Genomic DNA, 15114 nt, shown 5'->3' with positions numbered 1-15114 from the left:
GAAACTTTCCCTTCTCCATATTTTTTGAAATATTAGACAAATACACAAAATTACTTTATTTAATTAGACTTTCACTATTTAGGGCATAAGCAAAGAAAAAAAAAAAAAAGGATTAGTACTTCTTCAATACATATTGTGTCTTGCTGATGCATTGCACTGGTTTAGAATCAGCAAGCAAGAAAACATACAATGACCCCAACATTTGAATATTTGTATTCCTTTCCACACCGTCAAAAGAATTTTTGCAACCCACGTATCATTTGAAATTCATACAATTAGTCTGTACTAAGAAACAGTGAACGAGCAACACAAAATGTAAAGGACTCAGTATTTGGCTTGCAGTCTCCAAATATGAATTTAAAGTTTTTTTACCATCTGCTTATGCTGAAAACCAGAAATAGCGCACTGCTACTTCGGGGGCTTGGTGGGGAGGGTGGGGAAGGGCTGGCTTTTGTTGATGCCTCATTCTGGAGGCAAAATACAAGTTCCCCACCCCCCAAGAGAAGCTCTAGGCTTCTACTGTCGTGAATATTACTTTTGCCTTCTGGCATAATTTCAATATTCAAGTAGGTACACTTTGATCTTTACTTATTTAGGACAGCCTTGTTTCTCCCATCACAGTAGGAGCCCCTCTAACATTGACTGTAATAAGCTGCAGTGACTCTATCAGTGAAGAGGCTGGCAGCACGTATGCCCAGGTGACCTTCAGTGCTCTCAGACAGCTGCTTTCTCCAAGTCTTTCACAGCACAAGAATTCCCACCACTGATGTATTTAGAGTACTGACCCTGTTCTGAAGACTGACATTCTGTAAACCCTCAGAGCAACAAAAGCAACCCTCACACAAAGCCTTGCATAGCACAACCATGGTTAGAAATCCTGCTTTCACACTGTCACTGTTCACCCAGTATGAACCATAATGGTAACAATAATCTTCTAACAGTTCCTTCAAGTTCATACAACTGTATCTTCATATTGTAATTAGTACAGTATCACACTTAATGCTAGCAAAATCCTGCTAATCGCTTGAGGGTCGTAAAACAAATAGTTTCCACCTGACCCACTTCATGCATTATGAAGATCTGTTGGGGATTAGTTAAGAGAGTTTTCCCACTTATCTACTTTTTTTCCCTAGTAAAACTTTAAACCTAATAGTATGTTAGACTGAAGTCCCACAAGAAGTCCTCCCAGCTGAAATGCTGCCCTCAAGAAGGATCCTGAAGAGAGAGGCAGATAGGAAAACAAGCACAAGAATAGACACTCAGGCTGGATTAAAATACATAGGATTGTCTCTCATGAGGCAATTAATCTTAGAAAAGAAAGAGGGCTGAGACAAAACCCAGGGTTTCACCAAGACACTACCATGCAGTTTCTTGACCTGATTCAATTCTCAAAATAAATCCCGCAAAGACATTTCTAAAGCTGTATCAAAAATATTATCTAGATTCTGTTTAGGCTGTTCTCTCTCATCCCACTAGAGACCGCAAAAGCTTTCCCAGGGAAGAGAACTCCACTGCCAGCAGGAGCTATAGGCTCTGCACCTGTTTCACTCCCATACTGGGAACACAGCTAAGCCTGAGAGGCAGCACAGGTTTCCCCGGGTACTGCACAAGTGCCACACATCTCCCCAAAAAGTTCCCTTTCTCCCCTCCTTCTTATAAATCTATACTTCCCTTTTACTCCCTCAAAGGTAGGTCAATTGAGCTACTCTTAATACATACTGATATTGTACAATGTGTGTATATGTACAAGACCTGTGACCTATTTCAGTTGGTATTTTGCACTGCTTTAAGATTCTCATTCTAAGAAGTTGCAGCTGGCTTTAGGGAAACTCAGTTTCACCTTACTCTTGCAAATACGCAAGGAAGTCCTAAAAATCAATAGTGTCTGTTTAGATTCACAACTGAGAATATAATATGGGCCAAGTATGGCTTATTCACAACTAACTGAGAATATAACATGGGCCAAGTATGGCTTATTCAAGAAGCATGATGGCAGGACTACAATGCAGTACACAAACTCTGACAAAACATTAGTGCACTTTTTTAAAACCTGCTTCAGCCAGACCCCATTTCAGAGTGCAGCTGGAGCTGCCCTTGTGTAGTACAGCCCAGTGGTCAGCCAGCAGGCTTTCTACTGTTCCTCCCTCCTACTCGTCACGCTTCTCTCTTGTGGGTCTATGTACTTCTGACATACAACATGCAGCAGGAGTATCTGGCATGCTAAAATTCAGCTCAGTATTGTAGTATCCCCAAAATTAATTAGATGTGCCAAACATATGCTCCATAATTATCACTCTGGCACAAGCAATATTCCTCCTCCCTCCCTCCATAATGCTGGCTAGCTTCTGCATGCTTTTAAACAAGTGAGATGCAGGTTGTCTCCCCAAGAATCACAGTTGGCACTGCAACTGAGCCAAATACCTATCTTGGAAGCTCCACACAGCTCATTTCCAGGTGTATAAGCATCATCCAGTCAACCTTAAACTAATACAAAAGGAAAACCAAACAAATAAACAATTTGCTAAGAAGATCTATTGATATAGTCAGGATTACAGAGCACACAACTCAGTAGTCAGGACACTCAAACTTGTTACAAACAACCTTCATATACTACTTTCCATGAACACTTTGATAAAGATACCTAAAAAGAGAACTGCATGTGTACATATTTATATTCCTACATCTACTGTAGAATGAAAACATTGCTCTGTGAGCTGGAGAAAGAAACACAGCGCCTCCTATTACTGCTATAAGGGCAACAATGATAAACGAGCTGTTGCCAAAGAGAACGCGTAACAGCTAAGTAAAACCCTTATTGTGGGAAAGAATCATAAATTAGGGTCCCTCTCACCCATCCAGCTACCCAGCTGTTTGTTTTCCCAAAACTTGCAGAAATTCTATTAAATGCAAGACCTGTGTTCCTCTATGAAGAGGATCAATGAATTCTTAAGTTAGACTGTCCCATTTCCTTATAGCCATAAACACCAATATGATGGACAGATTTGTCCTATGGGACAAATGCACAGACATGGAACCTACAGCAAGAGACCTCACAAACATCAACTAGCTTTGCAGTCGGATATAACCAACTAAAACTGGCAACGTGTCAGAAATGGTTTCATGCTCTCTCCTCACAAAAACATTTCTTTTTTCTTTTAATTTCTGAAAAGAAAGAACATGAATCTCTTTGAGACTGTTGGTATTCTCCCACCACCCCAGAGCCAGACACAGACTTCTCCAGAGGTGGACCAGGGACTGGTGACCGAGGAGGAGGCCGACCAGCCAGGCTGCCCACGACCCTGAGGCGAACAACCCCCACCCTCGGCCCCTGCACCCACACTGGCACACCTGCCCTGGAAAGAGCAAGTTTTGCAATAGGGACCAACTCCTGCCTCCTGCTCAGACACCTTTAAAAACCTCAACGCGGCAGGCAGGTGCCAAGGACGACCAAAAGCCAGTGGTGCCACCGGTACCGGCTCAGGGAGCGACGGAACGCCAGTCTCCCCCTCGGCAGGCCCCACGGCTCACCCCTGCCCCACTCAACGCGCCCAGTCCCGCAACCATCGCCCCTTGGAGACAGGGCCGACACCTGCCAACCATCCTTCACTCTCTGCCTGCACCCACCTGGAACTCCAGCCCGTAAATGACCGGCGCATCGTCCTCCATCGCGACCTCTCCGCACAGCGCACCCCGCTGTCCGCCGGCCTTTCTGGCCCTTGCTGCTGCCCGTCGCTCGCCGCTTCCGGGAGGTGCGCCCGCTCATGCGCGCTCCTGCCCGACCCGGCCGGCGGCGCAGGCGCAGTAGGGAGCGGCGGCGGAGCGGGGCTGTCGCCGTGGTGGCGCGGAGGTGAGGGGGAGCGGAGGGGGTCCAGCGCGGCCTGTTGTGGGGGCCGAGGGGCTCCCAGGTGGGCGAATGAGTGCTGAAGCGGCCTTGGGGCCCCGTCACTGAGGGAGGGCAGCGGGCCCCCCGCCTCGGGCTGCGCCAGGCCGAGGCTGTGGGGAGGCCGCGCCCACCCCCACCCCTACCCCCGCCGCGGGGCAGTCGGGGCCGGGGGGAGCCCGCGGTGGCGCCGGAGGCAGGGCCCGGGGCAGTGGCTGCAGTGGGGCGGCTGGGGCCGCGGCAGGGACAGGTGGCCCCGGCTGAGCAGCCTGCCCTGGTGACAGCCGTGAACTCACTCTTTCCTTTTCTTAAACGGAGACCGAGCAAGTCTTTGCGAGCAGAAAAGCTCGCACTGTCTGTGTTTAGTGGGCGGCATTTGCTCCTTAATGCCACTGGTTTTGCGACTTGCAAAAGGAATAAAGAGAAAGCCTTTTTCAGGATTAGTTTATTCTATGGGTATAAGATGTAAGATGAAGGATATCAAATAGTGAAGTTACTGTGTTTTTAAAGAATTTCAGTATTTGTACAATACTTAAGAGTTTCAAAGAGACACCTGAGTAATAAAGTTAATACTTGCTTTGGTGGGGATTTTTCCCTCTTCAGCTACCATGGAGAATCGTGAAAGTAATGCTAAGGATGCGAAGAGCACCTTGGATGAAGATGACAGCGGAGACGTAGTTCAGCAGAAGAATCGGGAAGAAACTCTTTTTCATGAGGAAACTATTGATCTTGGTGGAGATGAATTTGAGTCTGAAGGGAATGAGACTGTATCAGAAGATTCAAATAATTTTGTAGATAAACTTAATGAACAAATGATGGAGAGTGTAATTATTTCAGATTCTCCAAACAACAGTGAAGATGACACAGGTGAACTTGGCTGTCTGCAAGAGATTGTAGAACAAATGGAAGCTAAAAGTAATGAAAAAACACAAGCAGAAGTGGATAAAGAAGAATTTTTAAGTAATGAGAGTGAAACTGAACATGAGGAAACACCAAAAGACGTTTCTGAAATTGGAACAGATGATCAGGCATCTTTAAAGGAAGAGTCAATTCAGGAAGTTGTGAAGGAGGAACCAAAGTTGGGAAACAATGTTCCTGTTGAAACAAGATCAAATATTGATGAAAGCAAACCTGAGAACCAGATATCATCACCCAGTACTAGCAAACCATCTCCTGAGCCTGAGCCTATTCCTGTGTGTACTATCTTCAGCCAAGCAAACAATGTTAATACCCAGCCACAGTTGTTCCCACCTGATGGTTTTCAGCCTCAGATGGTAAAATCTCCCAGTTTTAGTAGTATAATTGAGACTCCGGTGAAGTCTAATCCACAGGTGGTTCAACCAAGTCCTAGTCTAAGCAAGTTCTTTGGCGATACTGTTAACACTAATACTTTAGCTTCTGATTTTTTTGATTCATTTACCACATCCAATTTTATTTCTGTTAGTAACCCCAATGCAAGCTCTTCAGTTCCAGAAAAAATGTCCTCTCTTTCTAATGGTGGAGACAGTTCTTGTGCTTCATCTAACCCTACTTTCTCTGTGGGAAGTGGGAGACCTGAAGCAGGTGGTCCTCCATCATGTCTAGGAATAACTCAGTCCCCCAAGCCGTTCTCACAAATCCAAGCTGTTTTTGCTGGGAGTGATGACCCATTTGCCACAGCCTTGAATATGAGTGAACTAGATAGAAGAAATGATGCTTGGCTTCCTAGTGAGGAAACTAGAAATGTTCTAATTTCAGTTGCCACGCAACAATACAGCACCATGTTCATAGATAAAGAGAATCTCACCATGCCTGGATTAAAATTTGATAATATCCAGGTAAGAGTTTATTACTGTATCTTAGTGTATTATTATATTTTGGAAGTATTATATAAGAGCTATCAAATAATCCGTGTAACAGTGTTTCATATTGTTGCTGATGGTCACCTTGTGTGTATTACCTCAGTCCTTATAAGAAAATTTAATGTCATTGCCTACTCATATGTGAAGGGGCTAAAGCCAGTTTGGTTTATTCATAGTGAAATTTGTTGGGTATGTTGAAAACTAGTGTTGACAGTTTCCATAGAATCCAAAGCTGGTTGTATTTTAAAGTAGTGTCGACATTTTTCACTGATGTTCACAGTGCTTTTAATAATGTTAACACACACTGAAATCACATTATTTGTATCTTCCCTAAGCAGTGGAAAGGTGTAACCTGTAGGAAAGATTGAGTGCTGGAGCAAGCTACTGTGAAGGGATAACCCCAAAATTAACGAGAAAACTCCAGATGAGATCATGAAGGGAAAAACATAGTAGTGCAGACCCATTTCACTCTTCTGTCAGAGTTCCCAACTAGTGAGAAGGCATAAAGCATTTTTTCAGAATTTGAGAAATTTCACTCAGATCTATTCAGTATTTCTCATGAGGCAATTTTATCCTGGTTACTCATAACTATTGTAATGGAGTTTTGTTTTTTTTTCTTGAAATAGGCTAATCCTATTCTTTTCTATCTATGTCTTTGGATAATAGAATTGTCTAGAGAGACAGTGTTGAGGGTTTGGATACTTTATTCCTTAATTGTAACATAATAGAGGTTATCAATCAGTAGTCAAATACAAGCAAAGAGCAGTCTGCAGTAACTTCCAAATCTGCAGGAATTATCAGAAAGGTTCCTGGAGTGAAGCAGGTGCAGATTTGTAGCTGAATTATCTGACAAACCTTAGGTTTCTGTCACAAGCAACAAATGATACCAGTTTTAGACATATGCTGTGCTGATGCTAATTCTTGGGTTAGCTTTATCTTAAAACATTTGTTTGTCATCACAGAGCCAAATAATTAGCATAAAAGAAAACACTGTAATAGGAAGCTACTCCTTCTCCGCTCCTTTCAAAAAAGATGGAAAGGTCCTTCCCACCTTCCCCAAAAAAATCCCTTAGACCTCGATGAGTAATTCAAGAATGTGCAGTATTTATCTCTTTGACAGCTAGTGGGATGGACAGAAGGAATGATCCCTTCTGCAGGCCGCCAGGATGAGATCCTCCTTATTGCGGGCCTCCTTTTTTACAATATTTCTCTCTCACCTTCCTCAGTCCAATCAAGGATTAAAGACTGTTGTGTGCTGATGAATCCCTGAATTTGGGTGTATGCATATATTCAGATCTACCATTTAGTACATAATTGAAAAGAAGACATTATGGCAACGTCCATGTGATGTATTTGTACAGTAAGACCTGATGTAAAATCATTGATGGAATTAAAGGAGATTGCTGCTCCTTTCTTTATTTGGTGCAGTTTATAAGCAGTCACACAGGCATGTCAGCAGGGACAAGTTTTGAAGTGCTTTATGTTTATACAACTTTCCTCACTTCCAGTCAGTGCTTTTCACTGGCCTGTGTGCATGCCTTGATTGACCTAACATCCTCTAGTTTGGAATCATTGTTCCATACGCTTTTAGTACTGCAAATTGTGTATTTAACTGAAACTATAATTGTAGAGTACTTGAAATTTCAACTGAAACATTGTGGGAGGTATGTTTTCAATGTTAACTGAGCTTCCAACAATGGTCATTAAACTTTGGTATGAACAATTTGTGAATGCTAAATGTTAATGCAAGATGTTAAACCAGGCTGCATGCAGTTGACAAAGAAATGAGTTGAAAAGTGTATTTACAGTGAACTGTAAGTGTGCTTCAGGGAAGGACTGAAGTTTTGTATGATGTGTACTGAAAAGCTTGGTGGTTTTTTTCCCCATGCACTCAGAAAGTGTTTGTTCGTATTACGAGTATGTTGTCTTAAAAGTTAAGGATAAATCACACCAAGAAAAATACTCAATGTTCTCAGTTTCAGCTGTGTGCTATCTTTTGCTGATCATTCAAGAAGCATTATTTTTTAAAACTATCGTGGATTATACATGGTACGGATTATCTGTACCATGATACAATCTCTGAATGTGAGAACAAGTTGGAGTACTGCTTTTATGCTACTTCCATTGTGCTCTTTTTCATCAATTACTGACTGCTGTCATGATGTCCTTTGTTTCATTACATTCATATGTAATATTTTGTCCTCTTAAGTACTGTTGAGGGGGGATTAAAAATTCTTTTGTATTTATGTCATTTTGCACACACTGTCTTTTCTCAATACTTCAAACTCTTCTGTCCGAAAGATGAAAATCTTGTTTATTCATAGGATAAGTGACAGCATTAGAGGTAAAAATTTTCCATGTAGTTAAACAGTCATTGCAGTCTCATTCCTAAAGAAATTAGACAGAAAACACAAACATATTTTCCATCACTGTCTGTGGAGAAAGTGCAAACGTTTAATATCAATTATCTTTATCATAGCCAAGCTTTACTGTATTTTATGCAGCTCACCTTTTTTTAGACAAAAGGCTTTGTGGCTTGCTTTTTGCTCTCTCTGCTAACAGCTGCTTACCTCAGTTCTTCAAATTAATGTTTTCATGTTCCTTTAGAGAGATTTTTGCAAATATTCCTTTGAACGCTTACATTTTTGCATAGTCACTTCCTACTTTAACATCTTAAATAGTGCATGCCATTCTAGTTACTGCAGATCTGAAAAGATACAATGGAATTAAAACAAATTGCGGAGAGAGGAAGGATGGTGAGGAGTGCAGAGGTTCTTTCTTGTAGAAAAAAAGGAAGAGGACTTGTTGACTTACAAGAGCAATAATAATGTAAAATTCATAAAAGAATTAAGCTAAATAGCGCATTATAATTTGCTGAGTTTTATAGCAAAGGAACTGTTGAGTAATAAGCATTAAACAAGGAGTTACTGTTCTGCAGCCCATGTAATTGTTATTAAGTTGTAGAATTCATTGTCATCGGGTGTCTTTTGTTCAGAAAAACAGACCGGAAAATGAGCAAGACAAATGTCATGGGAGGTATGTCTGTCAACAAGTGTTTAAAAGTGGCAGACAAATATGTCCCCTGGCATATGTGGACCATAAAGTTCTGGCTGCTTTGAGCTGGGAAAGACCAGAATGAGCTTGTCCTGTTTCTATGAACATCTTCTATTCACTGATAGGATAGTGAACCAGACAGATCTTTACTCTGAATGAATGTGGGTTATAAATTGCTTTCTGTTTAAAAACAAAAATATAAGTATATTGTTAATATATTGCTCATCATTTTCCTTTGTTTCAGATGTTTGCTTTTCTAGATTACAAACACATAAAAACATAAGATTGGCAAAAATCTTAGAGAAATAATTTCTGTTACCTGCTTCTGGCACGTGGTGACTTCTGCCACCATGGGGGATTCTCTTGTATGCAGTAATGTATACAGTCCCAACAAGAATAGGACCCCCCCCACGCCCTGCCCTACATGCTGTATTGGCAGACATGGTGCCTGAAGAGTGTGCCGACAACAGTAGCACGGTTATCAACATTTGTCATTGTGGGTTCACAGTTTTTCAGTAGCTGCTTGACATTAAGCTTGAATTTCTTGATTACCTTTTTAAAATTTCTAGTACACAGAACCACAAGGATGTCAGCCAACAGAAAGGCACAGAAATCGATAGCTGAACAAAGATTAGAAGGGGAGACTGAGGCACAGAGGGTGCCATATACAGAGTTACTCAGTTTATTGCTAGCTGGAAATAGAACCTGGATTTGGACACTCTTCCTCTTAGCTGCTACATGTTGTAAAATGTAGAATTAATCTTAGGTCTTACTTTAGAAATCTGTTTCGAATATCTATGTCTCAACTAGTGTTCAAATTACTGAGCTCAGATAACCCAGTTTCTCTGGCTGATTCCTGCAGTTAATTCTTTTGAAATTAATAATACTTGTTGAAGGGTTGCTGTTTACTTGGGTTTAGGATCTCTCCAAGTTGATTTTCTGTGGATACTTAAGGCAGATCATGTGCAAGTTTGTCTTCAATCAGTGGATTGCATCTTTCAACATTAATATCCATTATGAAAACCCGTAAAACTTAATATGTTTTGTAAAAGCTTTGAAGGCTAGTAAGAGAAGCAAATAGTTCTTAATGTTTCTATGCTAACTGAAACCTAAACATTGAAAAAAAATATAACAAATAATTTGAAGTAAATCTAGAAGTTTTCATTAAAATGCTGTAAATCTACATGCATTCATACTGGTTTCACACAAAAAGTAATGGAAAATAAATACTTCTCAAGGGAAAAAAAAAACTATGTTGCTCAGCCTTAATTCAACATTTTATTTAGGTAAACTAGTGTTTTAAAGTGTCTTGTTATGTTTCTTCTTTTTCTGCCTTTTCCATGAACACCAAGGGAGATGCAGTAAAAGACTTAATGCTTCGATTCTTGGGGGAGCAAGCTACGGTGAAGAGACAAGTTTTAAATGCCAACTCTGTAGAACAGTCATTTGTAGGCTTGAAACAGCTAATTGTAAGTAACAGTCTTCGTAATTCAGTATATATTAAATACCATACTTCCCTTAAGATAATTAGGAGCTACTCACTGTGAGGAGAAACTAAGGAAAATCTGCATATCAGTCTATTCATGATCCTGGAAAGGTAATAGCCCAGGTAGTTTTTAGTGGGAATGACACTGGGTTTCAAATACTGGCTTTTAAATGACATAGTAAACATCTTTTTATAAGCAAGTGTTACAAGAAAGATCATTTTAAGTTACTGTGAATTTTGTCTGCTGTTAATTTTTATGTAATGTAAATATTTGCAAAAAATACTTTAATGGCTTTTTTATTTATCAGCATATGTATTATTTATGTTTTCACTTCAGTGTTTTACAAAAGAGGTAAGACATACCAGTTGTTGTAAATGATAAGCAAAGCTGATATGATAATTTCAACTGCTTTAATTTTTTTTTTATTTCAGTGCAGGAAAACTAAACTAAATTACTTCCAAATGAAAGCTTAATTCTCTCTAAGTTAAAATCCTTTCATTAATGTAAGTATTTCGGACCTGGAAATAGTTGCATCTAGCAGCCTTGTGAACTTTGCCTCGTTCTTTCAAACATTGTGTTCCTGTATGAAGCTCATGCAAAGAGCCACTTACTTGGAATATTTTCATTAACATCTGGATAAAAACTAATGAAAGCTGGGAATATTGCTATGCAGTTTCCATAAAGTTATGATTTTTTTCCTTTTACCTGTTTGCTTGGTATCCATGTGAACTACACATGAACGTGAGAATTAATGAGATTGTTTCAGTCACCCGATTCAGTCCCTTGCAGTGATGGGCAGCCACTTAAAAGAGTTTAATAAAGGAGTCCACAGTACAGAAGAGATGCTTAGAATTAGGATAGACTTCAGCTTCAGACTGGTACTTGTTATTTAGGTGTTTGCGTGTGAGCTGATGTCTTAACTCTTAAGTCAAAAGAGATCTAATCAGTACTGATCACATCTAAATTTAGAGATGTAAATCTGAGATCCCATCTAAAAGTCTCAAGAACTATAACATACTGTAGGAAGGCACCAGTGGCAGCTGAAACCAGCAGTGAATGTTAAGTCCTGTTATGAAGAAATTTGTTAGGTTAAAATCCTCAGGTGATCTTGGGTGAACCCCATCTTATTATGGGAAGGGAAGGGAAGAAAAGAAAAAAAAAATGTGTTATTCCAAGCCTTCCTGCTCCAGAATAAAATTCTTCATTTGTATCTGGTTACTGTTTTAATCCTGTGTGAATGGGAAAAGCACACTAAATGGCTCATCCGTGTCCCAAATCTTCATACCACAGGTCTTTAGCTGCAACTCTGGAGGTCCTCTATTCTACTGTACATTTGCTTCTGTTAGTTTATTTGGCTCTTTTAACAAATACAGATACATTACTACTACTTCCAAAGGCTATCCAGGACTTCATTCCTTTGGTGATTAATCAAAAGAATTCTGTTCAATCCTCTCTCAAAATCTTTTTTCTAATCAAAGATAAAGTTGTTTACAACAATTTAAGTGTTTTGATCTGATGTTGCTTTTTAAGTCATTGTTTCTTTTCAATATTTACTTCCTCTCCCCTGCTACTTTGTACAGATAGACAACAGTGACATTTCCACTCATCAGTTTTTCTTTTTAAAGGCAAAAATAAGTCTTCTAATCATCTCATCCTGGATGTCTTAATGATCATCCCGGAGCATCTTCTCAGAATCTCTTCCAATTGAAGCTAACATTTTTTTTTTTTTTAATCACTGTCTAGAACTCAACACATTATCTTTTTTAAATTGCATAACTTCCCATGTTAATGATTGTGTTTTACCTTTTCTGATACTGTAAATCATTTGATCCCTGTTTGGTGATGTACTCCTTACATATATTGACAATACTTCCTAGATTACATCTGCAAATGCAGACGCCAGCTCTGTTCACGAGTCTCACAAAAGAATATCTTAAACTAGATTGATTCCAGTGTACATCCTTGAGTAGTAACTTCTCACATTCCTTATAAAAGTTCCAGTAAAGAACATTCACTTGTACAAATAAAAAGACAATTCTGTCAGTAAGATGAAGTTAGTGCTCACAGTAAAGAATGTTGGAAATTTAAGTCCTTTTTAGGGGATCGTAGTCCAAACAGTCTGCAAAAGTTTCATCAGGTACAATTAGTTGTCAGAAAGCAAATGTTATCAAGAAGATAGTAAGCTGAACTTCCAAAGATGAGATCACCAAGCAACTGCATCATTTCTAAAACAAATAGTTGTTCACCAGCAACTGAACTCAGATTGTTAAACTCAGCTAACAAAATTGTTTGTTCGGCGTGAATTTGGTCTCTGATTGGTTTGAGTGAGATTTGTACCAATAACCCAAAGATGGATAGTTGGTTTATTGAACAACTATAGTTTCACACTTTAAATTTCTGCTATGGAATGAGACACAGTGAATTGGAAATGCTTTACTGGTAGGGTAATGGTGGTGAGATTGTGCAGCTGAACTAGTTTTAGAGCTTTGAGGTTTTTAAGAGATAGAGGAGTGCTGGAGCAGTCCAGCAAATAATTCTATAGATCTATGTGCCTATCGTTGAGGTGGTGACTTGTAAATAGAGTTGCACATCTGTAGAGGCTGTGTTTATATTTTTCAACTGAACACAGAAAATCTGACTTTCCCATTTCTGAAAAGTTTTATTACTCTGCTATAGGAACATGCATGTACCTCTAGAGCAAACGAATGTAAGCAAGAGCTTGTCTTCACAGCATTGCATTGTTTTACAGCAGTAAATAAAAATTATAGATACGAGGTGTAAGCTGCAGTTATATTAGGTATTGTTATTCCATATTTTAGGTTAATTGTTTGCCCTAATTTGAACAAATAGCACACTGTTTCTTACTAGAGACCTTTATTTTGAGTAGTAAGGTGTTTGCAGCCATAGGAAAATGACGTCTTTAGTAGCTGTCATATCTAAAAAACAACTGCTGTATTTTGCCACTATAAATAAGCAAAGTTTGCTCTAAGTATGCAATCATTTCTTCAAGCTGCTAGACCAGGAAAGGGTTACTAACTAGATTTTCTTAACTGATGTGAAAATGCTCTACCAATGTAATTTACAGGGGAGAAGAATGTCATAGCTAGTGGAGGAGGACATTTTAATCACTTTAATGGTGTTACATGTAGAGTTAATGACTCCCTTTGAGTCTGTTTTAAAAAAATCATATACTATTACTTTTGCATGTGATTAATGTTGTGCTCTTACATATATTTTCAAATATAACAAACTTGCATACAGTGCTATGGCGTACATATTGACTTTAATAAGTTAGAAATTATCCTTTAAAATATGGGAAGGGGACTGTGTTCCTTTATTTCTAAATCAGTGAGCAACTTCCAATATTTTTGTAGCTAATTTGAGAGAAGATGGGAGACACAAGTAGCACAAACAGTAACTGGGGGCTTGTAGAGGAGGTTGCATTTCTACACTAAAAAGCATCAGTTTATTGGGTAAAATTTCAGTGGCTTGTCTCTCAGACAAAATTATTTTCCTGAGAGACTGAGTAATGTTGTGTCAAGTGAGTTCCCTTTTCATTGAAAACATTTTCTGTAGACATCCAGTCTGCTTGTCTCTCTTTCCTTGATGGAAGAATTCTACCTGGGTGTTAGCTGTATTTATTGCATCACCTGAGCTTCACTGCTTTCATTCAGGAAAACAATGTACAGTATTGTATACAAAGGAGAAATATGAACACTTCTGCAATCATATGTCTAAAATCTTTGTTGAACCTTTATTAAAAGGTCAAGTAAAGTTGACATGCGTGAGGAGACTTCCAAGGAATAGTTATGTATGTGAGACCATGGTATTCAACTATTCATTAGGATTTTTTTCGGTCCAAATCAGTTAATATCTTCATAATAGAATGAAAAAACAGTCTTTCAGATACAGTGAAAACTCTGATAATAAAGTATTATAAGAATTTTAATTAGAAAAAGAATAAATGTAAAAAAAATATATTTTTCCAGACAGACTGCAGTTTTGGCTCATATTGGGTCATTTTACTGAGTTGTAAATTTTCTTCATTTTTGAATCTAAAACATACGGCATCTTCGGTGTTATTCTTGTATTTGAACTAATAACATTCTAGTTTTAGTCACTGGAATTCTTTTCTACCCTACATCCCATTCATTCATCTTTCTTTGTAGAAAATAAGCTTATTGAAGGCATTAGGATGTACTGAATATCTCAGTTACTTTAAACTGTGACCAAATGGACTAGAAGCATTACCATATCTTAAGATGTGGATTTATCAGAATTTATAAATTGTATTTTTTGACTCAATTTCAGAAGGATTTTAGGCTGTTTCCTTTTATTGCTGTCCTGGTTTTATTTAGCTTTTAATAAAAGAGGATCATGATAGCCTTAGTCAGGTCCTTATTTTGGAAATGCTGGAATATAAGTCAGTAAAATGAGGAGTTGAGATTTGATCACCTTAGACTGTCATTTTTTTTCCTCTTAAAGCTGCAAGTACAATATTTGGTTAGGTTGGAGGTGTAATCAAAAGAAGCAGTAAGACAATAAACATACTGTATTTGTTAAAAAAAAAGCATTTCAGATTTGTGTGCAAGCTCTTACTGAAAGAAAAAAAAAAGGGAGACGGAGAAAGAGGGGAGAGCTCTGTAACACACAAATCTATCACCTCAAGCTACATAAAACTTTTAGTTCCTACCTCTATGGGGTAATAGCTGGACAAAATCCTGGCACTACTGTCTACTTTTTTCATTTAAACCTAGAGGCATTATAATCAAATCTCAGACAACTTAAGAAGTTCATTGAAAAGATAAAAAGTTATTGATCTAGTTCTGTCTATCTTAAACAAAAAATAAAG

General features: G+C 38.8%; 2 protein-coding genes across 4 annotated transcripts in view; one reads left to right on the top strand and one right to left on the bottom strand.

Moving 5' to 3' along the window:
* The window catches only part of EIPR1 (EARP complex and GARP complex interacting protein 1), an 80080-nt gene extending 76366 nt beyond the window's left edge, over nucleotides 1–3714 (bottom strand). Inside the window, exon 1 of one of the 2 annotated variants that reach the window (XM_086744969.1) lies at nucleotides 3625–3714. In XM_086744969.1, the coding sequence (XP_086601095.1) occupies nucleotides 3625–3666 (42 nt within the window). In that variant the 5' untranslated portion in view covers nucleotides 3667–3714. The remainder of the gene's footprint in view (nucleotides 1–3624) is intronic. The other variant, XM_086744967.1, reaches the window with a different exon arrangement.
* A 79-nt stretch (nucleotides 3715–3793) lies between these two features.
* Nucleotides 3794–15114, top strand: part of TRAPPC12 (trafficking protein particle complex subunit 12) — a 49717-nt gene continuing 38396 nt past the window's right edge. For both annotated transcript variants that reach the window (XM_086745282.1, XM_086745281.1), the window contains exons 1-3: nucleotides 3794–3847; nucleotides 4484–5697; nucleotides 10128–10244. In XM_086745282.1, coding sequence (XP_086601408.1) covers nucleotides 4489–5697; nucleotides 10128–10244 — 1326 coding nt within the window. In that variant the 5' untranslated portion in view covers nucleotides 3794–3847; nucleotides 4484–4488. The remainder of the gene's footprint in view (nucleotides 3848–4483; nucleotides 5698–10127; nucleotides 10245–15114) is intronic.

Source organism: Chlamydotis macqueenii, chromosome 3, assembly GCF_036417535.1.
Source record: "Chlamydotis macqueenii isolate bChlMac1 chromosome 3, bChlMac1.mat, whole genome shotgun sequence".
In the NCBI taxonomy this organism is placed as follows: domain Eukaryota; kingdom Metazoa; phylum Chordata; class Aves; order Otidiformes; family Otididae; genus Chlamydotis; species Chlamydotis macqueenii.
Note: the sequence above shows the minus strand (reverse complement) of the source record. Positions and strands in the feature narration are given on the sequence as shown.